The sequence below is a fragment of the Coprinopsis cinerea genome (genome assembly GCF_000182895.1).
Source record: "Coprinopsis cinerea okayama7#130 chromosome 8 map unlocalized cont3.8, whole genome shotgun sequence".
In the NCBI taxonomy this organism is placed as follows: domain Eukaryota; kingdom Fungi; phylum Basidiomycota; class Agaricomycetes; order Agaricales; family Psathyrellaceae; genus Coprinopsis; species Coprinopsis cinerea.
In genome coordinates, this window is record NW_003307537.1 from 1,391,149 (window position 1) to 1,416,491 (window position 25,343).

General features: G+C 51.1%; 9 protein-coding genes across 9 annotated transcripts; 5 read left to right on the forward strand and 4 right to left on the reverse strand.

Moving 5' to 3' along the window:
* Positions 1-1,820: 1,820 nt before the first annotated feature.
* CC1G_15013 (hypothetical protein) lies at positions 1,821-2,238 on the forward strand (the record flags this gene model as incomplete). Its single annotated transcript, XM_002910636.1, has 2 exons — positions 1,821-1,832; positions 2,101-2,238. The coding sequence occupies 2 exons, from the start codon at positions 1,821-1,823 to the stop codon at positions 2,236-2,238; spliced, it is 150 nt and encodes a 49-aa protein (XP_002910682.1).
* A 612-nt stretch (positions 2,239-2,850) lies between these two features.
* On the reverse strand, positions 2,851-3,966 carry CC1G_02963 (urease accessory protein ureG; the record flags this gene model as incomplete). Its single annotated transcript, XM_001835823.2, has 6 exons — positions 2,851-3,042; positions 3,107-3,166; positions 3,226-3,497; positions 3,557-3,627; positions 3,684-3,762; positions 3,822-3,966. 6 exons carry the CDS (start codon positions 3,964-3,966, stop codon positions 2,851-2,853), a joined length of 819 nt encoding a protein of 272 aa, XP_001835875.2.
* A 167-nt stretch (positions 3,967-4,133) lies between these two features.
* Positions 4,134-5,273, forward strand: CC1G_15014 (hypothetical protein; the record flags this gene model as incomplete). The annotated part of the gene is made up of 5 exons (XM_002910637.1): positions 4,134-4,240; positions 4,295-4,633; positions 4,694-4,787; positions 4,841-5,144; positions 5,194-5,273. The coding sequence occupies 5 exons, from the start codon at positions 4,134-4,136 to the stop codon at positions 5,271-5,273; spliced, it is 924 nt and encodes a 307-aa protein (XP_002910683.1).
* A 3,568-nt stretch (positions 5,274-8,841) lies between these two features.
* On the forward strand, positions 8,842-10,133 carry CC1G_02964 (hypothetical protein; the record flags this gene model as incomplete). The annotated part of the gene is made up of 8 exons (XM_001835824.1): positions 8,842-8,953; positions 9,016-9,134; positions 9,187-9,338; positions 9,397-9,548; positions 9,597-9,756; positions 9,817-9,905; positions 9,959-10,006; positions 10,060-10,133. 8 exons carry the CDS (start codon positions 8,842-8,844, stop codon positions 10,131-10,133), a joined length of 906 nt encoding a protein of 301 aa, XP_001835876.1.
* A 270-nt stretch (positions 10,134-10,403) lies between these two features.
* CC1G_02965 (anion exchange family protein) lies at positions 10,404-12,947 on the reverse strand (the record flags this gene model as incomplete). Its single annotated transcript, XM_001835825.2, has 9 exons — positions 10,404-10,576; positions 10,633-10,820; positions 10,875-10,893; positions 10,950-11,394; positions 11,450-11,922; positions 11,974-12,108; positions 12,160-12,305; positions 12,360-12,690; positions 12,875-12,947. The coding sequence occupies 9 exons, from the start codon at positions 12,945-12,947 to the stop codon at positions 10,404-10,406; spliced, it is 1,983 nt and encodes a 660-aa protein (XP_001835877.2).
* Positions 12,948-13,511: 564 nt separating this feature from the next.
* Positions 13,512-14,791, forward strand: CC1G_02966 (abhydrolase domain containing 12; the record flags this gene model as incomplete). The annotated part of the gene is made up of 5 exons (XM_001835826.2): positions 13,512-13,584; positions 13,629-14,104; positions 14,164-14,257; positions 14,317-14,369; positions 14,432-14,791. The coding sequence occupies 5 exons, from the start codon at positions 13,512-13,514 to the stop codon at positions 14,789-14,791; spliced, it is 1,056 nt and encodes a 351-aa protein (XP_001835878.2).
* A 441-nt stretch (positions 14,792-15,232) lies between these two features.
* Positions 15,233-20,973, forward strand: CC1G_02967 (atypical/HisK protein kinase; the record flags this gene model as incomplete). Its single annotated transcript, XM_001835827.2, has 21 exons — positions 15,233-15,280; positions 15,385-16,410; positions 16,483-16,575; positions 16,777-16,920; positions 17,020-17,601; positions 17,659-17,680; positions 17,733-17,815; positions 17,878-17,990; positions 18,094-18,182; positions 18,245-18,274; positions 18,371-18,491; positions 18,543-18,601; positions 18,652-18,905; positions 18,960-19,044; positions 19,094-19,121; positions 19,173-19,251; positions 19,300-19,540; positions 19,600-20,381; positions 20,437-20,576; positions 20,633-20,859; positions 20,900-20,973. 21 exons carry the CDS (start codon positions 15,233-15,235, stop codon positions 20,971-20,973), a joined length of 4,320 nt encoding a protein of 1,439 aa, XP_001835879.2.
* Positions 20,974-21,686: 713 nt separating this feature from the next.
* On the reverse strand, positions 21,687-22,931 carry CC1G_15015 (hypothetical protein; the record flags this gene model as incomplete). The annotated part of the gene is made up of 2 exons (XM_002910638.1): positions 21,687-22,058; positions 22,113-22,931. 2 exons carry the CDS (start codon positions 22,929-22,931, stop codon positions 21,687-21,689), a joined length of 1,191 nt encoding a protein of 396 aa, XP_002910684.1.
* A 145-nt stretch (positions 22,932-23,076) lies between these two features.
* CC1G_15016 (hypothetical protein) lies at positions 23,077-25,116 on the reverse strand. The gene is made up of 6 exons (XM_002910639.1): positions 24,752-25,116; positions 24,471-24,703; positions 24,393-24,418; positions 23,709-24,336; positions 23,492-23,655; positions 23,077-23,439 (listed from the first exon to the last, which is right to left on the reverse strand). Exons 1-6 carry the CDS (start codon positions 25,092-25,094, stop codon positions 23,304-23,306), a joined length of 1,530 nt encoding a protein of 509 aa, XP_002910685.1. The 5' UTR covers positions 25,095-25,116; the 3' UTR covers positions 23,077-23,303.
* Positions 25,117-25,343: the final 227 nt, after the last annotated feature.

The following is a 25,343-nucleotide window of genomic DNA, read 5'->3' on the forward strand; positions in this document are numbered from 1 at the left end:
TCGAAAGGAAACAGTGAATGGCAAACGCCGAAGGGACCAGCTGGTTCGCATTTCCAATTTGAGATGCCGAGCGAACTTCAGGAAATTGAGCCCAAACTGATACAAAAAAGGAAAGAGCGATTAACTCCGCGACGAGTTCAAGATTCTGTGTCTGCCCATCCTCTACGGTCCACTGCAAATATAATTAGGGATTTTCTGACGGAAGTGTAAAAGTAGATCGAATAGTTCGCCTCTTAGTCTACAACCTGAGGCCAGGGATGTCGCGTGTAGGCATTCGTTGAGGCCGTTCCGGACGGGCTAGTATCAGGAAGTTTCCGCGAGGAATGGACCAATGTAACAGAGACAATGGCGCCACCGCCGCTTCCCTACATAGGTTGTTAGGACCTCCCATGGGCTACCTGATCAATGCGTAAGAATAGGGTTATCACACAAACCGTTCCAAGTCGCGCAAGCAAAGAAGAATGGGTTGATTTGATGCTGAAGTACGTCCTCCACACCCTCGTGTACGCATCGCGATTTCAAGGTTCGAACACGGTAACCTACGCGCCATAGTATGATCCTGATTCTGGCGGGGATAACCTCTCAACCCGTGCATTTCTGTTCATCGAGTGCAAAAGGAAGCGAGGTTCGAGGCTAAAACAAATATGGTGGTAGGGTCGGAAATGTGCGCGGGCGTTTCGATGGTCGGATCAAATGGACCGACTCAGTTCCGCCACCGGTGCATGCCAGACGGAAGCAAAACGTGATTATTACAGAATAAGGAAAGTGTGACGAAAAGAAAGAAAAATGGCCCTCTTGCGGCGATGCGCTGGATGAGTTTACAGACCTCGAAGTTGATTATCGCCGGAACTAGTTGGGTGCATAGCACTGATCGCTTCATAGACAGGAAAAGTCATTTGTTGTCAAGGCTGTCAAGCTCGATCACACCGCGATATCGAGTCTATCATCCCAATTGACTTGGTGATGCCAATGCTTCAGAGCGGGCATAGCGTTGCCTACTTATCCTATAGATGAACCGACGATTTCGAACGACATAAAATAGGAGGTGCCGCGATGCACAGAACCTTGTGGGTCCTTGGGCCGACGTCGGGTGGTCGGTGTATTCCTGAGTCATGGGTCCTAGTCTGATTCTTCAGTCGTGCTTATTCCCATCGCCTGCGCAGCTGCGATGAGGCGATATGACATGTTCGTAAAAACTTTCCGAACGGATTTCCCGATTCAAGGCTTGAATGGCCTGCCGGATTCGGCTCAGTCCGACAGCACTCGCTCCTCGCGTGTACATTACAGTCATTTGCATGATGGTTCGAACACCCGAAAAAAAAAAAAACGGTCACGTGCCCGCGGAGGCCCTTGCCAAACACACAAGATAAGCCTGTCCGAGTTTTCGGGCCCTAGCCAATGCTCCCGAAATATGAATAGGGGGAAACTCTGCTGCGTATCCCCTCGACAAAGAGAGCTTTCTGGATAGGATAAACGATATGTTTGAATACCAGGGTAGCTAATGAAGAGCACAGATGAAAATAGACACGTATAATGCCCTTGCATGGCATCATAAGGCTGTTATTCCACGACAAATTCAGGGTCTGATTAGGGTCAGCTTTAAGATTAATTATTTGGCTCTTTCCTTGAATTCCTCTTTCAAGACCATAGCATACGTCTAGTATCATCCGAAATTGGGGATGGCATGCAGTATAGCGGGAGAACAATGTGGTACGACGAAGAGCTATCTCTCAACGCTTATCGCTGCGTTATCTTGTGTGTTTGGCAAGGGCCTCCGCGGGCACGTGACCGTTTTTTTTTTTTCGGGTGTTCGAACCATCATGCAAATGACTGTAAGTACCAACTCTGAGTTCATGATACATGATATCGCTCCCCAGACCATCTGACCTAGCCGACCTCCTTTTTCCCCATGTTCACAAAATCGGGATTTCGCAGAGGCCATTTCTTTGAATCATCCCGGTCTAGGGCAGAGGCAACGGGCTTGCTGTTAATGCGTTGGATCCATCGTCCGTATGCATAAGGTCCCCAGCTTCCCTAACTCTCCTGGGACCAAGGGTACACCGGTTAGGTTGCTGGACTCAAGAGGACTGGTTTTTGCAGCGAAAGTCCGCTTCCGTGCCATTGAGAGCGCAGGAGCCGACCATCCCCCGACACATCCCGACGTCATGGCGGTACCTCAGACTCGTCAACCAAAATCTGGCAACTTGCATAATACCCGGGAAGCGAAATTTGAAGTGAATTCTACTGCTTTCTGTTGGTACCTGCGCTAGAAGCAAAAGGTGGAACAGGCACCATGTATTGTCAGGAACGCCGATTCCCGAGCAAGTCTTGTGAGGGTCTATTCCCTCCAAGTTAACCAGAGAGAACATCGCAAGCAGCTAACTCGCTCGCGAAACAACTAACGGGGAACACTGCGAACCGAACAGCGTGAGGCTTTTTTGTGATGAATGGTTACGTCCAAAAAGCGCTATACAATGGGAATAGGAGGATCATAGGATAAAGAAAGTCATGAACACAGATGAACACCTCGAGGCAAAAGACGAGTTGAACCAAGTGTTCCACGAGGCAGTTCAAATCAAGGTAGAAGAACGGATGCTAATCGTCCTTCACAAGTGAGCTGGCGGATCGTGCATCGAGCCAGTTGGATCAAGCTGTCGTTGAACTGGTGGACGCCGATGACGAGGATCGACGGTGAAGCGCTGACAGATAACGCCATTGACGTCGTCGATTGACAGGTGTGTACTTTGCACACAAACGGCTTCAGTGGCCACAACCTGCCACAACAGCTTCAACTTTCGCTTGGTGATTATACCAACGTAATTCAATCGGACGGAAACGTGTTTGGACATTTTAATTACCAACAGGGCCAGGTTTCCCTGGGCTACCAGCCGATTTCCAAGCAGCGAGAATCAGCGATACGACATCGTCTATTCCCTTGTCTTCTTTCATGCTGGTGAACACAGTCGGCCCCTCTCCACGCATGAGTTTGGAATCGCGCTCCATGACCTCCAAGGAAGCGCCGACGTAAGGGGCGAGATCAATCTGCAGCTCGTAGTATTAGCTGGGCGTCATACGCTCGAAAGCTGATTCTGCTTGCCTTGTTGACCACGAGCAAGTCAGACTGAGAGATCCCAGGACCACCTTTCCGAGGGATCTTGTCCCCGCCCTGGATTGACCGGTTATTAGATTAAAGAACACGAGTAGAAACATAAGAAAATAGGTTACCGAGACGTCAATCACATATATGATGTAGTCTGCCAACTCCCGAGAGTAGTTAGCGGCGAGGTTATCTCCCCCGCTCTCTACGAAAAGGATCTGACAATTGAACTTTGCTTGAAGGGTTTCAAGAGCACCCATGTTGGCACTGATGTCCTCACGGATCGCAGCATGGGGGCATCCTCCGGTTTCAATGGCCAGAATTCGGGACGGCGGTAAAGCTTTGTTCTTGATCAAAAACTCCTGGTCCTCTTTGGTGAAGATGTCGTTGGTCACGGTAGCTGAGGGTAGGGATACCTACTTCAATCGACTTGTTCATGGAGCTCGTCGAGCTACGCACCAATGTTGTAAGAGTCTCTTAGCTTCTGACAAAGTGCGAGAGCTAATGCAGTTTTTCCTGATCCAACAGGGCTATTGAATTCAGGTTAATGACTGGGATGTGGTACGAGCGGAACAAATGCACGCACCCTCCAATTCCAACCGTGAATCCGCGTTCTTCAAAGTTACGGGACGAGTAATCTGGAAGGTCTCGCTCGGCATACTTTCCTACAGGGCTCTGTTAGCTTTTCCAATAGATAAGCAATTGGTCAAGCCAAGTACGGTACCGGGATGCTCCAAGTGTTCATGGGTGTGTCCGTGTTCGTTCAGACCGTGGCCATGAGAATGGGATGTGGCTCCTCCGTCATGAGAATGAGTTTGCGGACTACTGTCGCCTTGAGAAGCACCCTTGTTAATGAATTGGACGTTCATTGTTGTTGAAGTTCAAGAGCTTCAGCAGAATGAGTCAAGCTCGTTCCACTCCCAACTCCAAGATAAGATAACAGCGTGATGGGTTTAAGCGCGAAAGGGGTTAGGGTTTGTGCCCGCTTTCTTCCTCGAATCACTACGGGTGGCAGATTCAGTCTCGAGTATCCTGTATGAAGCGACAGATTGGCCTTTTAGCTGACTATTCGAGCTCAGAAGAAGAAGAGCACGATGAACAGAAGATTGTTGCGACTAAACCTGAACCGCCAGCCAAAAGAAAGTAAGTCTTGCCACACCGTGCGGTAAACCGTGTTTGAGAAATTTCTTCTTTTAGGAAGCTGCCTGCTCTTTCCGAGAGTATATCTGGTCCAATACACAAAGATGACCCTGCACTTCACCAAGGTCGTATACGAACAACGCCGCATGTCGAGGGGCAGTTCGCAGCCCATGTGTACGTTTCCCTGAGTTTGAAAGGGAACCCAACACTTTACAAGTTACTCAAGGAGGTTCTTCGCGATGCAAAAGAACTGGTACCCACATTGCACGAGCTGGTAGCCTTCGACACAGGGTACAGCGACCTTCACGTGTCACTGTCCCGTCCTGTGTTTCTCCGAGCTCATCAACGCGAGGAATTCAAACGGTCCGTCAGGAACATAGCAAAGGAACAATCGCCGTAGGAGCTCTCCCATCTGTCCGCGCGACTTCTGTGTACTCAGTAACGGGGTGCTTCTAGATTTGCCATCTCCTTCGCTGCTTTCTCGGAGTTGACCAATGATGAGAAAACTCGCACTTTTCTGGTTCTGGAAGTTGGTGCGGGGCATCACAACGTGAGGAAACTCATACTCTGAGCCACATTTTTACTCACATTCTCTTCTGATAGCTGCGAACTTTGGCCAGCTCATTGACGTCAGTTATGAAGTCCTTCCGCCAGAAGGAATACTACGAAAGCCCGCGATTCCATGCGTCCATTGGTTGGGCATTGTTGGACATACCATCGCCCCTGGATCACGAACGCAAGTCCGCCGCTCGGACCGCCAGCCCCCTCGACTTCCCTACCATCCCTCGCTTCCCCAATACCCTGTTACCGTTTCTTGAGGAGAAGTATCACAAGGCCCTGACCTCAGGAAAAGTCGCTGTCTTTCATGTGGACCAAGTGACTGTCAAGATCGGGAAGGAGATATCCTGTTGGCAACTCTCTGGCTCCAGCACCCTCCACTAACGCGACGGACGCAGGGTGCTCGGAGAGGTATGGCTCCCGATACGGCAAGAGTGGTCACCTCCTATCTTCAGCCAACCATGGAAGCACCACCTGATTCAACGCCTTCCTGATCCACCAATCGCCCCACCTATTGGGGGAATTTCGTACAGCATCGCGGACTCATCGCCAATCATCACGCTCTCACACCTCACCGCTTTGTTCTCGTTGGAGAATCGAGATTGCGGCCCGCTTAGCGCCTGCTTCTCTTGTGCGCCATGACCAGCCTTCGCAACTTGCCATCTCGTTTTGTGACAATGGAATTTTGACCCAACTTGGCCATGTGTGCTCCAGAGCCGGCGATACGTACACCGTTCATTGGCCTTCTTCGTATCTCCCGTGGCTTCCATTGGGTGTCTTCGGCAATATACATTCAGTACATGGCCTACCAAGCGTTCCCGATTTGCGACAGTACCGTGACGGTTACTGCTAAAGTGTCTTCGACGCTTATGTTCAAGGTGTGGAGTGTATCAGACTTATGGGCATCTGCTTCCGTCGACTTAACGTAAACCTTATCTCTCCCAAAAGTGAACTTGAATTCTGACGATACACTTGTTCTAGAAACATTGGCGGCCGGTGTCGTCACAAGGGAATATGAAGTTCCTCCCCAGATCGCCTGGTCCTGTGTTCTTGATGGTTCGTGACAGACATAATTTAGTGTCGATTCGGAGCTAAGCGTGTGTCAAGGCGGATTGACATGGGGTTTGGTTGATTCACGTCAGACGAGACTTCCTCAAGGCGCTGAAGTACGCTTACAATCCGGCTGGCCTTCTTGCTTTGACTGCACAGGAATCTACGACAGAGCTCTTTCGCTCGAATCCTTGAGAGATGGACGATGATCTCGCTCTCTTACTTCGCCTCCTTCCCCCTCACCGTTCGCACCAGAAGAGGTCCCTTAATTCAGCCATTCTCGTTCCAACTGCAATCTACCAGATTCTCGGGTTGTACTTTCTGGATCGCGCTGGAGGTTTAGAGTCAAGACACGCCTAAGGTCTCGCCACTATTGCTTCCGACAACCAGGCCTGATCCAAGTCAAGCTGGTTCGCTTTCCATAAACTGATGTCAGCCGTCCGACGAGTTCGATGTCACCTTCAGGCATTTCGACGCAAACGACACCCTAATTCCCACTGCCGTGTGCCTTTCGACGACCTTTCCGTGATGGTGTTGGACACTTCCGTGGTTCTTTCATTATGGCTTTTGATGCGAACCATTGTCTTTCACCGACAGTTCCCTCTTCGGCCTCTTAGAGGAATACGTTTAACCACTGGCTATCTGCGCAGCCTTCGTTTCCTGCTATCACCGCGCAGTGCACATGGATCATATCAACTACGACCATTCACAGGAAGGCACCGTTCGGGGCAAGGCGAACGCCGTGAGTGCGAGCCATTTGAATGCCATAGCTCACGAGGGGGTTGGGGATTTTTCTTGACTTCAGCCTTGATTCAAGTTGTGCTTCTGATCATCGCTGGTACCCAACCCATTGCGCCAAGCTCTAGATGAAGCGCACTGCGTGACCGCCCATTTCTACAGATCTTTGATTGTGGTGCAGAAAGTGTGTACCACCTTGATCATCTTTTTCCTGGTCTTGTGCACAATGGAGAGCTTTTATCTCGACTGTACACTACACTACATACATCAACGCTGTGGTGATCCGGAAACAAAAAAAAAAAAATCTGGGCGCCTCCACTGCTACTTACGAATGGTTAAATTCCGATGGTGAAGGAGATTGTCTCGTGCGCGCGGTTTGCCCGGCGGTGAGGCGAGGGGTGGGCGCATGTTAGCATAGCAGCGATACGGTTCATGTTTCATTAGCAGTCGAATGGGCTCTGGCTTTTCTTGATGCTCGGTTGCTTTTGCGGCGGCTTGATCAAACGGAATCTGGTCACACCTCGAGGCGGAGGAAGGGGGTTGGCCTGTCAACGCCGCCGTACGTCGCTGATCATGACATTGAATAGCATTTGGCGTTGAATTGACGGCGGGCATAAAATCACTATTAGGGATTAATTTCCTCTTATGACCGGGAACTGTGACATTTGCTATTACTTAGTGTGGGCTGGTAAAGGAAATGTCAGTGGTCACTGCAGCGCGATCTTGATGGCGCATCGTCGGGTTGTGGGACTAAATGGCGGGCTATAGCTATGTATTACCCTGTTATCAAGGGGGCTTGTTGCGGACCTTCTCTAGCAATCGAGCGGTCGGCTGTATGATTAGGGGAGGTCAAAGTAGCGCAGATTAAAGATGGACAGGGTAGAAAGCGCATTGTTGATGGATTTTTTGTGTGGATTCGAGGTACATAGATTCCGTCCATAATCTTTACTCTGACCTCCCCTATTATCAGGGAGCGACCAAAGTCCCTGGGGATAACCGCTGAATACGGAATGGTTCCGGCGCCAAATACGCACGTCGTAGGTCTTCCCGTGATATGTATCGAGACCTTCGTAGTCTGTAGACAGGAATAGTTCTCAGAAGTGCTTGAAACTTTATTCCTTAACTCCACTTCAAGAGATATTGCAGCACCTGAGAGCCAGATCAATGAATGGGGGGTCCGCAACGCTAGTACGAATGGAGGTCAAGACCATCGCTGGTCGTAATAACAGCAGGGAAGGAAACATTGGAAGGCAATAGAGCGTTGCTACTAAGCCCTAAACAGCTCTGTCGGTCTGTACACAAAACAATGGTGGCCGATGAATGGAATCTATTTCAGTTGCCTGACCGTCCGACAAGTTGGAGCGGTCTGAGTGGCTTGCGGAATGGATGCAGAACTTTCCCAAACCTCCAGCTTCCGATCAACGTCTATCCGAGGGTTGAAAAGGACACGTGCTGTCTGGTTTTCCCTGAATTCGAACCCTGCTTTGGCAGATTGGGATCAACAGAGTACTACTATGGCCTGAAAATCTACCAAGTTCGAACGCACAGCCTTGAATCGAATATCCTCGCGGCCCATTGTTGAAATGTCTGTCTACATCAGGCTAGAGCGACTTCCACCTGACCCCCCGGGCTTAGGCAGGACATAAGCAACCAGGTGAGCATCAACTTGTATGTTAACCGGGAAATTATTATCACCTTTTGAGCAGGACCTTCAGGTACCGTTGCGCTTCCTGAACACCCAAAGAATACCAGCACACTGATTATCATCTTCTACACAGAGTAATGGACCCTCACAGTTGGTGGCAACTGATTCTACCTTATCACTACTATCATGTTCGCCTCCACATTGTCGATTTGTCCCTCAGTTGCGCAATCTACCTCAACTACCCCAGGTAAATCCACCTCGTTGAGTTCAGAGAATTCCAACTCATGTCGTCGATAGGAAGAGCAAGAAGTGATGGAACGAGGCGGCCACGAACTCCGCTGGGCGTCCGATCATCCTGACTGCCGGAGGGTTCTGGAAGAAAAGATGAGCGCCTGTGGAAGGGTTCGAACCCGCCGCACAGAACTTACCATCGATCGAGCTTGGAATGCGGGGGAGTGATGGGATCATACACAGCCACAGCTTTCACGTGCTGTGAAGTCATGGCGGGCGATGTCATTGACTTGCATTGACCCATCCGATGGAGGAACTATTTGCAGGAACTACTCGCTTGTCGACAACCACCACGACTGCTTCGCCAGCATTGCCACACACGATGACCACCGCCATGGACACACTAGCTCAACAACCTCACCATATAGCAGAACCTGCATACGCAATTCTGAGAATAAAGCGGAGAAGAGACGAGGAGCCTCTCGACGCCCTGGGTGTGTCCCTAATCAATGTCCATCGCCGGAGCGAACGCTGAGGATATACACGTGCATTTCAGTCGTTGAATCCAAGAGCAGAAGGAAGAAGACGAAAGGGGGGCCTGGCGTGTTTCAGTATGTGCAAACTGTAGAAGACACGGTGTGGAATAGCGAAAAGGCACAGAAGGAGCTGCTCGAGGTGAGTCAGGATATGTTTCTAGGAGGTTCCTAGTATTCATCGCCACCGCTAGGAAAAGATTCCCCGCCTTGCACGAGAGAAGACGCTACATGCAGACTGGAAAGCACAAGCCCCTGATCGACGTTCGCCTCTGCTGAATAGAAACGACAGGCGGTACACTATCATCGAGACGGACCCTCCGCTATCACCACAGAAGAGCAGCCCGTATGTCATGGTTGACTTTCGGCGAGGAGAGACCATTCTAAGAAAAACGTCATCCTAGACCTGTAGTCTCGGCGTCACAGAACAACGATACACAGCAGCCATGCTCAGATTTCAAGATGTATGACGCCGTCCTGGCTACCCCAGCCGAGACGCCTGATTTGGATCCAGAAATGGAGAAATTCCAGTCCATGCTCTCCGACTACTTGAAGTGTGCGTGTTGTCAATTTGTTCCCAAACGTCTTCTTACATCTGTTGCAGTGAACGAGGTGGATGTTCGACCACAAACCCAGCAACCCAACCTAATGGTCGACAGCGCAATGAAATCACCAGATACCGAGGGGGACTATGTGTGGGACGTGTTCTATCATCGCCCTGCAACGCTTGCAGAGTGGAACGAGATCGCTAACGTCGGAACATTGTGAGTCCATTGCCATTCCAATCCGCCAAGTAAGACCCTAACTGTCGAATCTACGTGCAGGTCCGGTTTTCCTGCCCCCAACACGGATTCATATTCTTCAGATTCGGACCAATCTGAGGAGGAAGATGAGGCAGACGAGGATTCCAATGGTACGTTATGTCCTTAAAATCTACACCCTGTTTCATCCCTGACACCCCCCTAGACGAGGACTATTATAAGAATGATTACCCTGATGAGGAAGATGATAGTGGTGCGTCTTCCATGTCTCGCTTCTCTTTGCAGAGATGATTGACCCCGTCCAAGACGAGTGGCACGAGGATTCTGACTACGACGATATGATGGGTTATCACAATGAGAGGGAGCAGTTTGACTTCTGAGATGATTGCTTCCATCCAATTTCTTCGAATACAGCGAACTTCAGGATTCAGATTTTGAGCTTCAAGTTAAGTCCACACACGGTAGCAGACCGAATGTTATTCTGTCAAGAGATCGTTGGTGTCTATAGGACTCCAGAGACCTATTAGATTAGATTAACTAGAGGGGATAGCTTGAAGAGATAGTAATGTGCATGTAGGATGGGTATAGATTTTTCAATAGCATTTAGTTAAGGGCGTCGATTAAAACGACCCTCCAACAGATTCCATTGTCTAAGGCTTGCTGTCAGCATTGTAAGAACCAGGGATGCCGGTTTGACTCACGAATGGTGATGCGGTGGGTCCATCGAGGATAGCCAACTCCTCGCTCGTAAAGGAGAGGCGAGGAATGAGCCAGATGCGAACAGGCAGGAGAAGCATGATTACGACAGGGAAGCCAACCGCAGCTACAGATAGATCAGCTTATCGTGCACACATCCACCTAAAGATGCAAGAAACGGACCAATAGTCTGAGTGATAGCAAAGGTTCCTCCAAATCCTATCAACTGGATAGCGACGAATAGCCAGATCCTCGACTTGCGGACCTTGCGCAGTGGGTCTCTCGGAGAGGTGAGTTCTTTGTCTCGAAGGAGGTAGAAGATCTTTTTGGTCATCCCGTTGGAATAAAGGGCGTCTGCGCCCATGTACCAGCTGTGAATACTCGGTTAATCTATGCAGTGACGGATAAAAAGGGAAATGACTGACAAGAGACCAGCGAGGACACCTGGTACAACCATACGCATTAGTTACGACGGAGTGTCACTGGACGTGGATACGCACCCCTGGGAATGAGGTTCAATACATGCAAGAACGGGCCCGTCAAAAGGACAAGGCAAAGCGAACCCTGAGCCAAATTCGAGACCCGCTGCTCTACAACAGCAATGGGCACATCCTCATATCCATATTCTTCTTCTTCCTTCACATCTTCTTCGCGGAGCGATCCTCTAAGGGATCCAACGGCGGTGACAGTTTGGCTCGCCCCTTGAGACGCTGGTGAGACAATGCCCATGCCACCCGCTTCTTCGTCTTTGGCGTGCTTGTGTTTGGGGGAGCGGCCCTTGACAAGGAGAGAAGTGGTGTGGATTGGGGCTTGTGGGATTAGGCCGTTTGGAGCGGGGAGGCCGAGCAGGCCCGAGATAAAGGTGGTTACTCCGAGTAGGAAGAAGTCCCAGTGGAACCCTGGGGGCTTGCGGAGGGGGAATTGAGAACCTTGGGCCATGAGGGACTGTGGAAGGAACATTGAGAAGGGGCGATTTCTGTAGAGAAAGCATTGAACTCACAGAGACATTGTGATCGAAGAAGAATAGTATCCAAAGGATGATTCCGAAAGGAAGGGCAATTCCGACCCATTTACCTTCCAGTTGCCAAAACTTGACGAGCCATTCTCGATCCGCGGCGGGCATGAACGCTCGGCCGACAGGGAGAGTGGTTGGGTTTGCAAAGTTGAATCGTCCCCAGTAGGCCATGGCTGAAGCAGCGACAAGGGAGATGGGCATCCCATAGTCTTCAAGGAATCGTCGGACGTGTCGATGGAACAGAGGAGCTTTAGAAACGACTTGGAAGGAGAAGGAGCAGAAGACCATTAGAAGCGCGAGGATGATGCTTACAAGGGCACCTTGTTCTGACGGATCAGCGGCGTCGGAGGGGAATTGGCGGGTTAAAACCTGGATTCCGTGATGGAGGTAGACCCAGGCAACATAGAAGCCAAAGGTGTCGCATGAGAAAAGAGTGACGTATTTCAAGAAATTGCACCCTGAAAAGCAAGTCAGATGAGAGCAAGAAAGAGACCATGGATTGAACATACAGTTCAAGATAGCGGTTATCCAGTGGATGATCGCTGCCCAGAGGTAGACCCATCCGATAAAGTGAAGGTAGACCGGAGGGCTTTCTTCTCTCTCTATAATGTCGTAGATGACCTTGTTGAATACAGTGATAGGTCCTTTACGTGACGATTAGCGAGTTAAGGCCGAAGAGTGGGAATGCCACGTACCAGTTACACCAGAGATGGTGAGTGGCTGGGCACCAAAGACTGAGAAGACGAACGCAGCCATAAACGAGGCCAAGAGGACCTCCGCCACGCCATATTGATCTGTCGTTTCAATCAAATCTAGCGAGAATGCGATTCCTGGTAGTACACTGAGCGGCCAATGTCAGCAGTCTGGGTGGTGTAGATGAAGGAATTGCACGTACTTTGCAAAGAAGATCAGGGCTGTCGCAGGGACGATTCTATAGTTCCAAGCGTCTTTCCAGTCACTGAGATACCAGGGTGCTCTTGCTCTGACATCGTTTCTAATTCCCGAGCCGAGGCTGATGAGCCATCTAAGCGGGCGACTATGGAGATGTGCGGGGGATGAGACCCGGGATGAGGTGGGGGCGATCGTTACACCCTCCTTGTGCTTGACCGTTTGTGCCCTGCCTTCTTTCGTGTCGCTGGGTCGTTGTTGCTCTTGAGCTGTCGTATTGTGTTCCTCTATTGTGTCCATGATTTCGTCGGTGAGGTCGTTAAAGTGATGTTGGACGTCTAGTATAGCAAGAAGCAGGGACGATTAGAGAGAATTTGACGTGTCGAGTTCGTAAAACAATGGTCCAGGACGCTATTTGCGACGATGAGCAAACATGGATCGCTCGCTGGGACCTGCGACGTGCCCAGGGAATGTGGTGGACGATGTGCAAGAGTTGTTTAACCTAGGCTGGATTTTATATACCCTCTTGCCCGTTTGCCCCTTTTTTGCCACGCCCGGAACGGAAACCAGAGTGGGGGCTTGAAGGAGGAAACATGAGCAAACAGTTTCATTCCGTGCAGAGCCTGACTTTGCAACGGGTGTTACACTTGCCGTGTTTTTGACAAAGCATTGCTACTTGGCGCGCGCTCGCAGGCGAGAAATTTGCAGGCTGGACCAAAGGCGGGCGTCTAAAGTCGGGCAACACCCTGACGAACAATGATTATTGTCTAGTCTCGACGCAATGAGTTGAGCCTACGTTGTCGTCTGAATCGCCTTGAACAGCCGTGAACCAGACTCAGCGGGGAATGGGTTCCCTGGCGACAAGCTCTTGGCACACCTCGGATGCGAGCTGGGCGTCTAATAAGGGCGGGCGGAATGATGGCAAGTCGGCAACGTTGACGTTATCGTTACCCCGGTTTTCAGCAGCGCTCATCCTCTCTTCATATCCGCAACCATGCCTCCTGTTGTGGATTGGTTTTGGCGCTTTCAGAAGTTCTCCGTTGGCTTTGGGATATGCTACCTCTCCCTAGTGGTCGTCTTGTGCATTCCTTTTTTCCAGAGGCAGTGAGTAGACCATACGATCTCTTGGAGACAGGGAATACTTATTGCGCCCCCCAGTATGCTATACCTCAATGCCGTCAGGGTCCCATTCGGTGCAGACTTTGACTCTCCTGAGAGCTATGGCCTAGCTCGTAAGCTCATCTGTGTTCACGCCCGTGCCCACCATTCCTGACAGTGTCCCAAGCCAACAAGACCCTTAATTTCCTTATCCAGACGCCAGACAAAGAGTCCATTGGTGCATGGTTTCTGCTATCTGAAGAGTACTACCAGAGCCTGCCCTCCATTCCTACCAACGTATCCGAACACGTCGCTCCAGCTCTCAAAGCACGACCCACAATTCTCTACCTCCATGGCAACGCCGCTACTCGCGCCGCCAGTATGAGAGTAGCTCAGTATCAAGCTCTTACTGCCAGATTGGGCGCCAACGTTCTCGCAATCGACTACCGAGGTTATGCAGAAAGCACCGGGGTTCCTTCTGAATCAGGGCTGGTCACCGATGCGCGAGCAGCGTTCGATTGGCTGGTGGATCAGGGTGTTCGAAGCGACGATATCTTGGTTATGGGGCACAGTTTGGGAACTGGGGTTGGATCTCAGTTGGGTGCTCAGCTCGGGGCTGAGGGTATCAAGCCACGAGGGGTCGTTCTGATGTCAGTAAGTTGACAACTTCCAATGCCCTAGCGATTGCCAAACAAAGCTTGACCTTATTTCAGCCATTCGTGAGCATGGGCGAGCTTCTGCAGAACTATCATCTCTTCGGCTTCATTCCTTTAATCAAACCCCTTTATGCTATCCCTGGCGCCGCCCGTAAGTGCCGCAGATCCAGGGTCTTTGGCGGTTTCGTGACTGATTCTGTCCTTTAAAAGAGATTGTGACGTGGGCCCTTGTGCACAAGTTTGATTCGCTGGGTGCAGTTCCTGTGAGTGTTTCTTTGCCTGCCCGCCACCATACAGCGCCTGACGACCTGCGGTCTAAACCTAGAACATTACGGCCGATGTGCTCATTGCACATGCGGAGAACGACTGGGAGATCCCTGACTCCCATTCAGACATTCTTTTCCAAGCCTTCATGGAACCTTACCTTCCTGACGTCTCGACCCCCGAACTCGGCAAGATGTTGAGTCCCTCGGAATGGGAAGAGTATTCCGATACCCTACAAGCCAGGTTGGCCAAGCGAGAAGCCTTGATTACATCGACGCCAATTCCTAGATTCGGACGAGTGGATGAGTTTAAACAAGATGGACGAACAGTTTTGCTTGTGAAGAGTCATGTTGGATCACACAATCTCGTTGGAATTCAGGAAGGATTACAAGATATCATCAAGAAGAAGTTTAGATTCTAAACTCTTTCTGATTTGCTTCATGGCTGGCTGTACATATGTAATAGAGGTTAATGTAGCTTTCATGTGGATCGACGCCAGAGAGAATGACGTCATGCAAAGCTCATCAGCACTGTGACTTTGGCCCTTTGGTGTTCGCACGAGAATTGGCTGTTTGCTTGTTGCCTGTGGATTTTATCATCCTCCGTCTTTTTTATCGTACACGGCCTCCCCTCGAAGCTTGAATGCCATTCGGCAAATCAAAACCAGATGCCAACGATCCGCGAATCCCTCAGCTGGCCCCACCACCGTCTTCCTCTTCCTTCGTATATCCTGTAAAGACCCTGCTCACTGGCAAGATCCAACCTGCAATTGAACAGGCTTCGTCGTCGACATCATCAGAATCATCGAGCAAGGCAGAAAGGAGAAGGTCGCTTAGCGATATCGATTCTGGATCCCTATTCCATGTCGATCATCACCAAAGTGCAGAATTGGCGCCCTCTCCAGGCCAGCGTGCGCAGGAGGCGGCCGACGAGAGCAAAGTTGAGGGAACTAGCGGGACTACTTCAACCAAAACAGGCTATTTCAGCACTCCCAGTGCAGGACACTCACCTCAGGTCGCTGGAGAACCCCCTCCCGCCGCGATCAGACGACGGTCAAATACATTTTCTTCAATAAACAGCCCCTCGAATGACGATGACGCTCCTCCGCGGCAAGTCAAGGCACCCGACACTCCCAAAAAGCAGAAGAAACGTCGGAAGAACACAAATTATTACCATTACCCCGCAGGCGAGCAGACAACTCCCCGACGATTTTCGACCGTCGCACCCACAAGTCCAGAATCAAGGGCAAGCGATAGCTCTGCGCCTCAATCCCCGGTGGTTTCGTCTTTGAGTGCGACCGACTATGCCTATACAGAGGAGCCAGAGGTTGTTCCAGACGTTCCCTTGCCGTTGTTGGCAGCAGACGCCCTTGCTGCGACTGCGGCTATCCTCCCATTCGCCACCCCGCCGATGCCCACTGTCACACCGACCAACACAGCTCCTGAGATAGGGTACTTCCCACCCATGGCAGCGGAATCTGATTCTCTACCATCGACTGAATCACAATCAAAACCTTCCAACCAAGAAGAGTCCAACCCGCCACCGTCTGATCAACTCATAACACCTGGACTCAACCCAGTAGACGATGTCAAGGAAGAGGAGCCGGAACCTTCAGAATATCTGCCGTTCAACCTTTCCGAGACTGGCATCGTCCATCTCCCTTCTTTACCGCCTTCGAAAGAGAACACTGAAGATGACTCATCCCGCGGTACTTCACGTTCTCCCTACTGGCCAGGCTCTGGTTCAGGCAGGCGTTCAACTCATTCCTCGAACCCGGGTAGCTCAGACCATAGGCGAAAAACCTCGAAGAGGGGAAAGAAAGGGTCGTCGAGAAGCCACGAGTTCACTTCCAGCCCCCTTCTGCAAACGGCCTCTCAACCTTATTCCTCAAGCGGAGAGCATGACGATTCACATTCCAGTCGGTTGAGCATTAGCTCGGGAGAACACCATATGACTGTTCAGTTTGAACATGTGGAAACAGAGGATGGGCATCATGTTATTATGGGTCGTGAAGGGAAGCTCCAGCGGTGTGAAGATGAGGTATGCTCGGTGCTGTTGTCACCCCAGATTTTGGGGCACTGGACTCAATCGCTGATATTATTTAATCCACAGCCCATCCGGACTCCTGGTGCGGTACAAGGATTTGGGGTGCTCATTGCGTTGGACGACCTGGAAGATGTTTTGCTCGTTCGACAAGTCTCCGAGGTGAGAGCGATAGCGTTGTGTAGGGTTTGTTCTATGGGCATTTACTTATTTACTTTGTTGGTTGGCAGAATGCGACCGAGATGCTTGGACTCCCACCCAAATACCTTTTCTCCCTGGAATGCTTCAGCGATGCACTGCCAGACCACCAAGTCGATGTTTTGTGGGACAACATTCATTTCCTCACTGAACCGGACACTACAGCAGACGACGATAGCAACTCCCCTCATGTCTTCCGCCTTTCTGGCTGGGGAGCACCTGGGTCAGCGCTTCCCGGTGATCCCGACGCTGTCGATGGACGGCGGACGTGGACTTGTTGGTGTGCAGCCCACCGTGCAGAAGGGTTCAGTGCGCCAGACTCTATTAATCCAGGGCTAATCATCATCGAATTCGAACTGGAGCGCGACAAGTTGAATCCACTTTACCCGCCGATGGATGCTTCCGCAGTATCTTCCCCAAGTACTTCGTCCGGCGCTTCGGAACCGCTGTTTACAGGGGGGGAAGTCCTCCCCCGCATCCGGCCACACCAGTTCTGGAACCAGCGTTGGAACTCCGTCGGGCATATCGGACAAGTCCAAACCCAGCGGCATTGAAGGCGAGGAAAGTTGGCTGCCATCTGCGTCGAACATACTCGAGAGTACCACTAGTTACTCTAAACCAATCCCAGCGTTGGAGAGGCTGAGGCGCATGTCTCGTCCTGCGTCATCCTCAACTCCTCAAACTGGTACCCGCCGCGATCGAAAGGGACGGAACAGACCGCCCAACGAACGGGGTGGCGCTGTAGGCATGATGGACGTCTTTGCAGTTATGGCGCAGATTAACGAGCAGATTGGGGCTGCGCCTGACCTTGACACCTTTTTGAAGATTGTTGTGGGTGTCATAAAAGACTTGACACAGTTTCATAGGGTTATGATCTATCAGTTTGACGAGATGTGGAATGGGGAGGTCGTGGCGGAGCTTGTAGATTGGGCACAGTCGCATGATTTATTTAAGGGTTTGCATTTCCCTTCTGGTGATATTCCAGCTCAGGTGCGTGTCCTGTGTCATACCAGTCTTCTTGTTGTATTAACATGTCCTGTGTAATAGGCAAGGGCCCTATATGCCGTCAGTGAGTGCATTTCAGTTATGATGATAGTGGTGACACTGACACTCTCCTCTAGACAAAGTCCGGCTTCTGTATGACCGGGCGCAACCAACTGCCCGCATCGTCTGCAGGGCAAAGGAGGACCTCGATACCCCGCTTGTGAGTTCCCTTTCATCCCAGTGAGCCGCATCGCTGAATCCAGGCCTCTCATGGAATCACAGGACATGACACATTGTTATTTGCGGGCTATGAGTCCTATCCACGTCAAATGTATGCCTTTGGTTTGTATTGCATCCCCCGCTAAGACGAGCCCTCAGATCTGGAAAACATGGGAGTACGCGCATCGATGTCCATATCTATCATGGCTTTTGATCAGTTGTGGGGTTTGGTGGCTTGTCACACTTATGGAAATTATGGGATGCGCGTTTCTTTCCCAGTCCGTCAAATATTGCGTCTTCTAAGCCAGTCGATCTCGAGGAACATCGAGCGGCTGAGTTATGCGCAGAGGTTGCATACGAGGAAGCTGGTGTGTGGCTTTGTGTGGCTTGGTTTCGCCATTTAAAATGTTTCGTTTCGGACTGGGTCTAGGTCAACACTATTACCTCGGAGCAGCATCCGGTCAGTAGCTTCTATTTGGATTCTGAGCACGCCGTCTGATTCCTTCCTTTACCGTGCAGACTGGATATATCGTCAGCAACGCTGATGATCTTCTAGGTCTTTTCGATGCTGATTTTGGTATCCTGGTGATCGGTGAAGGGGCCAAAATCCTTGGCCCGAACCAGCACGGTCAGGAGATCCTGGTCGTTGCCGAGTATCTGCGACTCAAGCAGTTCGAGTAAGGCTCTTTAGCCTCCAATTTTTTGACTTTGTTCTAATGCTCGATCAGCACCATTCAAGCCTCGCAGTCTGTCATCGCAGACTACCCAGATCTGAAGTTGACGACAGGTTGGTACACTCGCGCCTAGCATTACGCCAATATACTCAACTCTTCTCAGGGCTGGAGGTCATCGCTGGATTGCTCTATGTTCCCCTCTCCCGGGGTGGAGGCGATTTCATTGCCTTCTTGCGTCGTGGCCAGCCTCGCCATGTGAACTGGGCTGGCAAGCCTCTCAAAGAAGGACAAAACGCGCCGTCCCTCGAGCCTCGCAAGTCTTTCAAGATATGGTCGGAGACTGTAGCCGGAAGGTGCAGGGCCTGGAACGACGAGCAGCTGGAGACAGCCGGAGTGTTAGCTCTCGTCTATGGCAAGGTGAGAGCAATGGGAGTGTGATGTGTAATCTTGTCTTTACCTTTGTCGTTCTAGTTCATCGAAGTGTGGAGGCAGAAGCAAACGGCGATGCAGAGTACTAAATTGGCAAATCTCATCCTGAACAATGCGAGCCATGAAGGTCAGTCGTCACCAGTATCAAGAACTGCGGTGTCTAACTGATGCCACAGTGCGAACGCCGTTGAACCACATAATCAAGTGAGTCCCTTGCCCACTCAGCTTACAATTGGTATCTGACGAAAAACACAGCTATCTCGAGATGGCCCTCAATGGATCTCTGGACCAGGAGACAAGAGAGAACCTGAGCCGCTCACATGCTGCTTCAAAGGTGAGGGAATACGTTCATGTTCTTATCACTGGCTAACTCTCCTTTTAGAGCCTCCTCTTCACGATCAATGACCTGCTAGACCTCACCCGCATCGAGAGTGGCAACGAAACATCATTCTATGAACCTTTCAACATCCATTCGGCGATTGAGGAGGCGACCTACGTTTACAAGGCTGAGGCGGACCGTCGTGGCCTGAACTTTACTCTGGAACTTCAAAGCAGTCCTTGCACCGTCATCGGTGATTCCAAGAAGATCAAAACTGTCGTCCAGAACTTGACTGCGAATGCTTGTGAGTGCAGTTTTCGGCCCATCAGTTTGACTTTCAGTGACCTAAACCGTCTCTGCTAGTGAAATACACGGCGAAAGGATCTATCACCGTCACGTGTACGACGTTCTGCGAGCCTGAAGGTCTTCGAGATGAGGATCAAATCGTCGTGGAGATTGTGGTCGCCGACACAGGGTGTGGTATCGAATCTGTCAAACTTGAAAGCATCTTCCGCGAATTCGAACAAGTAGAGTCTACAGAAGGCAAGAGCAACACTGATGCTGGCGTAGGACTCGGCTTGGCCGTCGTGGCACGGATAGTCGAACAGCTAGGAGGCCAACTACGGGTCGACTCTGTCGTGGACGAAGGCAGCCGGTTCTCGTTCTTAATTCCACTCTCCCTTTCGAACCGCGTCGATTCCGAATACAACCAATCGGAAGGGTCCTCTCAACGATCGTCTGGGCGCTCGTCCCTTGCTCGGAGTGCAGGCTCTCCAGGAGCCGGAAGCGGCCACTCCAATGACATTGACACACTGGTGGACGTGCTTGCATCCAACAAGCTAGTGGACGACATCACCGAAGGACCGCCGCCTCGACGGAATGGCTCCAATGGCAGTTCAGGGTCTCGTCACGCACCTGGTACATTCCCCGTTACAGGATCCAAGTATCCTGTTCGACCGGTCAAGATTGACAACTTCGAGAAGGCAGCCGCCGCGTTTGCAAGTGGATCGGGACCTGCGCCTCTACGATCGCCCCCCGCTGAAAGGGAGCACCGGAAGGTGTTCGTCTCGTCTCCATCACCGCAAGTGGATGCCCCGCCACCCTCCCAGCCAGAATCGCCAAAGCTTCGAGTTCTCATTGTCGAGGTAGGTTGACCCAGCAGCCTACTTGGGTCGCTCTGGTTGACCTGAAGGTTTACAGGACAATGACATCAATAGGGTTATCCTGGCAAAACGGCTGACGATGAAGGGGCACACTGTGGTCAATACCACTAATGGTCAAGAAGGTTTGGATATGGTGAAGCGCGACCAAGCATTCGATGTAATTTTCATGGACATACAGTGCGTTCTCTCCTACTCTTTTTTCGCCTCATTGACTGACCGCCCGAACCACCCAGAATGCCAATCCTGAATGGCTTTGAAGCAACCGAGCAGATCCGCCAAGTCGAGCCGCAGCCGTCCATGCCATCCCGGCCGTCTTGCAAGCTCAACGATGGTCGTATCCCGATCTTTGCGGTGTCGGCGTCGTTGAAAGAGAGTCAGAGGGATGAGTTGGCGGAACACGGGATGGATGGGTGGATACTGAAGCCGATTGATTTTAAGAGGCTTAACACGATCTTAAAAGGTGTGTTGGATCCTGATCAGAGGAAGAGGGACATGTATAGGATGGGGTATAATTGGGAGGATGGAGGGTGGTTGCATAGGCCTGAGAGTAAGAGTGGGAGTCGGAAGGAGCTAGAGGAAGGGGATACCACGCCACAAGGGAAAAGGCAGACGCCAGAAAGCACCAGTGTCGTCGCGATGTGACATTGGCCAAAGCGCCCTCATCTCTATGCCTCCATTGCCTTTCGTTAATCATTTTCTCTTGCTTCATATTCAGCTCGACATGCTTTGTTTCTTCACGGGTCTAGAACTAGACGTTTCTCCTATTTTTTACTGGTGTATTTTTATGTGGGTTGGGTTTGGTAACCGGTTGTAACAGTACGGGGTATGGGATTTAGGTTAGCTGGATGGGGACATTCAGTTCATACAGCACGGGTACCAGAAACGTTTCATAATGTACTGGACTATCGTTCTGACTAACGCACCTATCATGTATTAACGGGTATGTTTCTACGATTTATCGTCGCACCTTGTTTTCTTTTTTTGAGTTCTTCGCTTTCCTTCTTGCTTTCGAGCTGCATTTTGTACAGCATAGCACATACACGGACACTACGCATGCAATTACGAGTTTCTTTCGACTTTGTCTCAAGTGTCTCAGGATTAGGCGCGCTTCTGACGAATGAGTGTATTCCCGAAAGGCTACCTGGGACCCGAAAGAATAGGAACGATGAGATGTATGAGCAAGCAAGAAACCCATGTGCGATTAGTTTGACTGAACGGCAAAGGTTAAGGTAGATAGAGCGCGAAAAGATCGAAGCAAGGAATCATCCACCGAACAGATTAGATCTCTCAGAGAGCGAAGGCGCCGAGTGCAAGGCTGAACAACGAAGCGACTAGCAAGAGAGGTTTGGTATACGCAGGGGCAGGTGCACCACCCTCTTCTCCTTCCTCGCCCGCGCCACTGGTTCCGTTACCACTGTTAGTCGAGTTGCCAGAGGCTGTTCTGTTTCCAGTGGAAGGCGTGGAGGTGATACCGGTGACTTGGGGGAGGGAGGTGATGGGGGTCCATTCGGATCCTCCTTGGTTTGTGTCTTGGTCGAAGCTGAGCCATTGGAGTGTGCCTTGCGAGGAGCCGAGTTGAACGAGTGCGTTGGGCGAGGCGGCGTACATTGCGTAGGGGTCGGTGAGTGGAGGACCGGGAAGACGCATCGTGGTGTTCGTCTATCAGGATTGTTAGTGAGCCTTATACTGATGATAAGAATGAGGAGAACGTACGTTGTAATCAATCACGTAGGTGTTGCTTCCATCATCGGGAATGAACGCATAGTGGGTCTGGACGCCTGTATCCTTGAAGAACGAGGCGGTCTTGCCGTGAGTGTTGGGGAACTGGATTTCGCCGTATGACTGGATTTCAGGCTGGAGGTACGAGAAGTGGATGACAAAGATCCTGTCTGTTCCAGGTTCCAATCCGGGTACACCGAGGAAGTGGACGTGGTTCCGTGCGAGAGCGAGGACGGGTTCGTACGACTGGCCTTCACTGCTTCCCTCGCCGCCCGGGGTCAGCTGTGGCGTCTGAACGAGGTTCCAGGGGATAGCCTCGTCCGTGGCGCTCTTCAGCAACTCCATGTTCAGACTCCTGATATCGCCCTCACTCAAGACATAGAACACATTCGTATCATGGTCCAAGATGGCACCAAAAGTCTCAGGGGCGTACGACGCGGGTGGGTCAGACGTGACTTGCTTTGACCACGATTGCGCGGTGGCGTCGTAGATGTAGACGGAGGAGCGGTCGTTGGCGTCCGCGTTGAGGACGTAAATCGAGTTTGTGAATTTGGAGAGGAAGCAGAGGGGAGACGAGGATATGACGTCGAAGGGTGGTCGGTTTTCGGGTTGGGTAATGTCGGTGGACTCAGAGAAGGAGGGTCCTGGACCGGCATTGTAGTCTTTGCCGTCAAAGTTGAAGGCGAGGAGGTTCCAGTTGGCGTCAAAGGTGATGCATTGTGCTGGGCCAGATGGGGAGGGCGCTGCCAGCGACACCTTGACTGCTGGTGCTAAAAGTAGCAGCGATGAAAGGATGAATCGGACGGAAAGCATTGTTTTTAAGCAAAGGAGTGCAAGGGTAAAGGAGAGTAAGAGTTTGGTGCTGCGGAAGAAGGTGAGGAAACAAGGTGAATCAGGAGCCCTCCCGGAAACTTTATACTCCATTTCAGATCATCAAGGCTTCCCATCAGCGCCTAAACGCGGTCTCGACGAGACCCTTGTCGCCATCACATTGTCGTTACTTATTACGCTACTTTCCAGTTTTGCTTCTCGAAATATATATAGATGCTACAATACGATGGTCCAGTTGATGCATGCGAATGTCCGGGTGTAAAGAGAAAGGAGGAAAAGATCTAAAAATGCAGTCTTGGATGAAGTACGAAGGTGGTGGTGGGGCCCGAAGAGAAGAATGTACACTCCACGACATCAATCATCAAGTTCGCTCACTAGCGAGAGACGTTCTACGCATAATCGTGCCACGGCGTCTCCGTCTATAGGAATCTCATTTCCTTGGAATCCAGGAACGTATTTGGGTGTTGGAAGTGCTGGACTCGTAAAATGTCTGCAGGGTTCACGTTTCAATATTGGTCTTCTCCGGAAGGGAGAGCACGTACGTGTTGTTCCAGAATCCATAGTGGATCATACCAAGAGCACGGGTGGTATACTCATAATCGTGAGCGAAGCCTCCAGGGTAGAAAAACTCCATAACTGTCGCTCGAGGTGAAGGTTTCATCCAGATAAGCGAAGTCAGACCATTCCCATGTACACCCATCATAATCTGTAGACAACCTTCAGCGACCATGACGGGAGGATGAGGCCAAGTGTACTCACCGTCGTCCTCGCAGCGAGCCTAATCTGTTCCTGCCTCGACATATCTTCCGCATTCACAATATTCACTTCGTACCCATATTCTCTGTTCAACCTCTCGAGGGCCCTGACCAGCCTGTCATGATCCTCTGGCAACAGCATCCTCCGACCCCACTTCTGCCTCGAGATGTAAGTGATAACCGGTGTGCTTGTCGTGCCCCCTCCGACGCTAGGATCCAATCCCGCAAACTGCACCACATTATTCCTAATCGGCATCCACCAATTCACACTGCCAGGTAACCCAAACGGCGACGCCGCCGTCCTCTGCCACCGTGCAAAGTTGAAGGAAAGCATCGCAGCGGAGCGGTCGGCGAGTACGACGCGTTCAAATACAAAAGGGCGGGCCATTTCTGCACGGTCGATCCAGTCGTCTTTAAATTCCATGGTGACGGAAGGGAAGGAGGAGCGGAGGACCCATTCGTTCATGGATGCATAGTCCCGCCAATGGAAGTTGTCGAGGTTGTTGAAGATGAGGCGGCGGGCTGGGGGCAAGGTAGTGTTGCCGCTTTCGGGGATGGAGGGGTCGAGGGAGGTGTAAGTGCGCCAGAAGCCGAACCACAGTTCAGCTGACCAGTGGTAATAGTGCGTGATGCTATATCCAGGGATCAATTTACTTTCATCTGTACTTTTGACGTGGAAGAAACGTACAATTGGGGAGGGTCGTTGATGAGGAACTAGAGTGGTGGTTGGGTCAGGTGCGGATCGAGATGGAGAGGGAGGACGCACGTTGACACCGTCTATAACCTGGGCACCCGTTCCAAATAACCGTTTAGCCTCGTATGTGCTAATGACTCTGATCTCCTTGTCTGTAGGTAACCGCGACTCTTCAGCTGCGGCGCCGTTCTGAATGTAAAGACCTTTCGAATAAATAAATTGAACATCGGGAACAGACGTCGGTTCGTCCGAGACGATATACACCACGCCCTTGAGAATGTACAGTCGGTCGAATATCGTCCATCCTATAACGCACATGAACGCGGTTCATTTCGTCAAGTAGAAGAACGTACCAGGGGTATGAGCAACGATCTTGGTTTCTGGTGGTCTCCCACTCCCTGCACCAGCAGCCTTCCCTCCCTTTCCCGAATCTCCCCCACTCGAGGCGCCAGAATCCCAAGTCAGCCTCGTTCCAAAGGGTTGATGTGGCCGCTCGGGGATGTCCAGTATCGGTGGTTTGCCCACTAGCACTGCTGAGCCGTCTCCACCCTCATCGAAAGTTGTAGGGCGGGAGACGAGACGTGTAGCAGCCAGCAAGTCGGCGGGTGAAGTCTTGAGGTTGCTGAAGAGAAGGAAGATGATGAGGAGCGTTGTGACGATGAGGATTTCGCGTTTGGTCGGGGCCGCTGAGGCCATTGTGTGTTAGGGAGGTATGGGCAGCCCTCCTATTAGTGATTAGAGTAGAGAACGAATGAATGAAGGAAAGGAAGGTGTCGTGTTGTTTGCTCTCAATTCTGACACCGCCAAGTATCCTTTCATTGATTCATCGCCGCACCTGCCAAGCCATCATTGGTCCATATTTGGGCAACACTCCGCTTTAGCCTCATTCTTTACGATGGCTCAACTTCGGTACTTGACCAACCAGGACTCGCAAGGATGACAGTC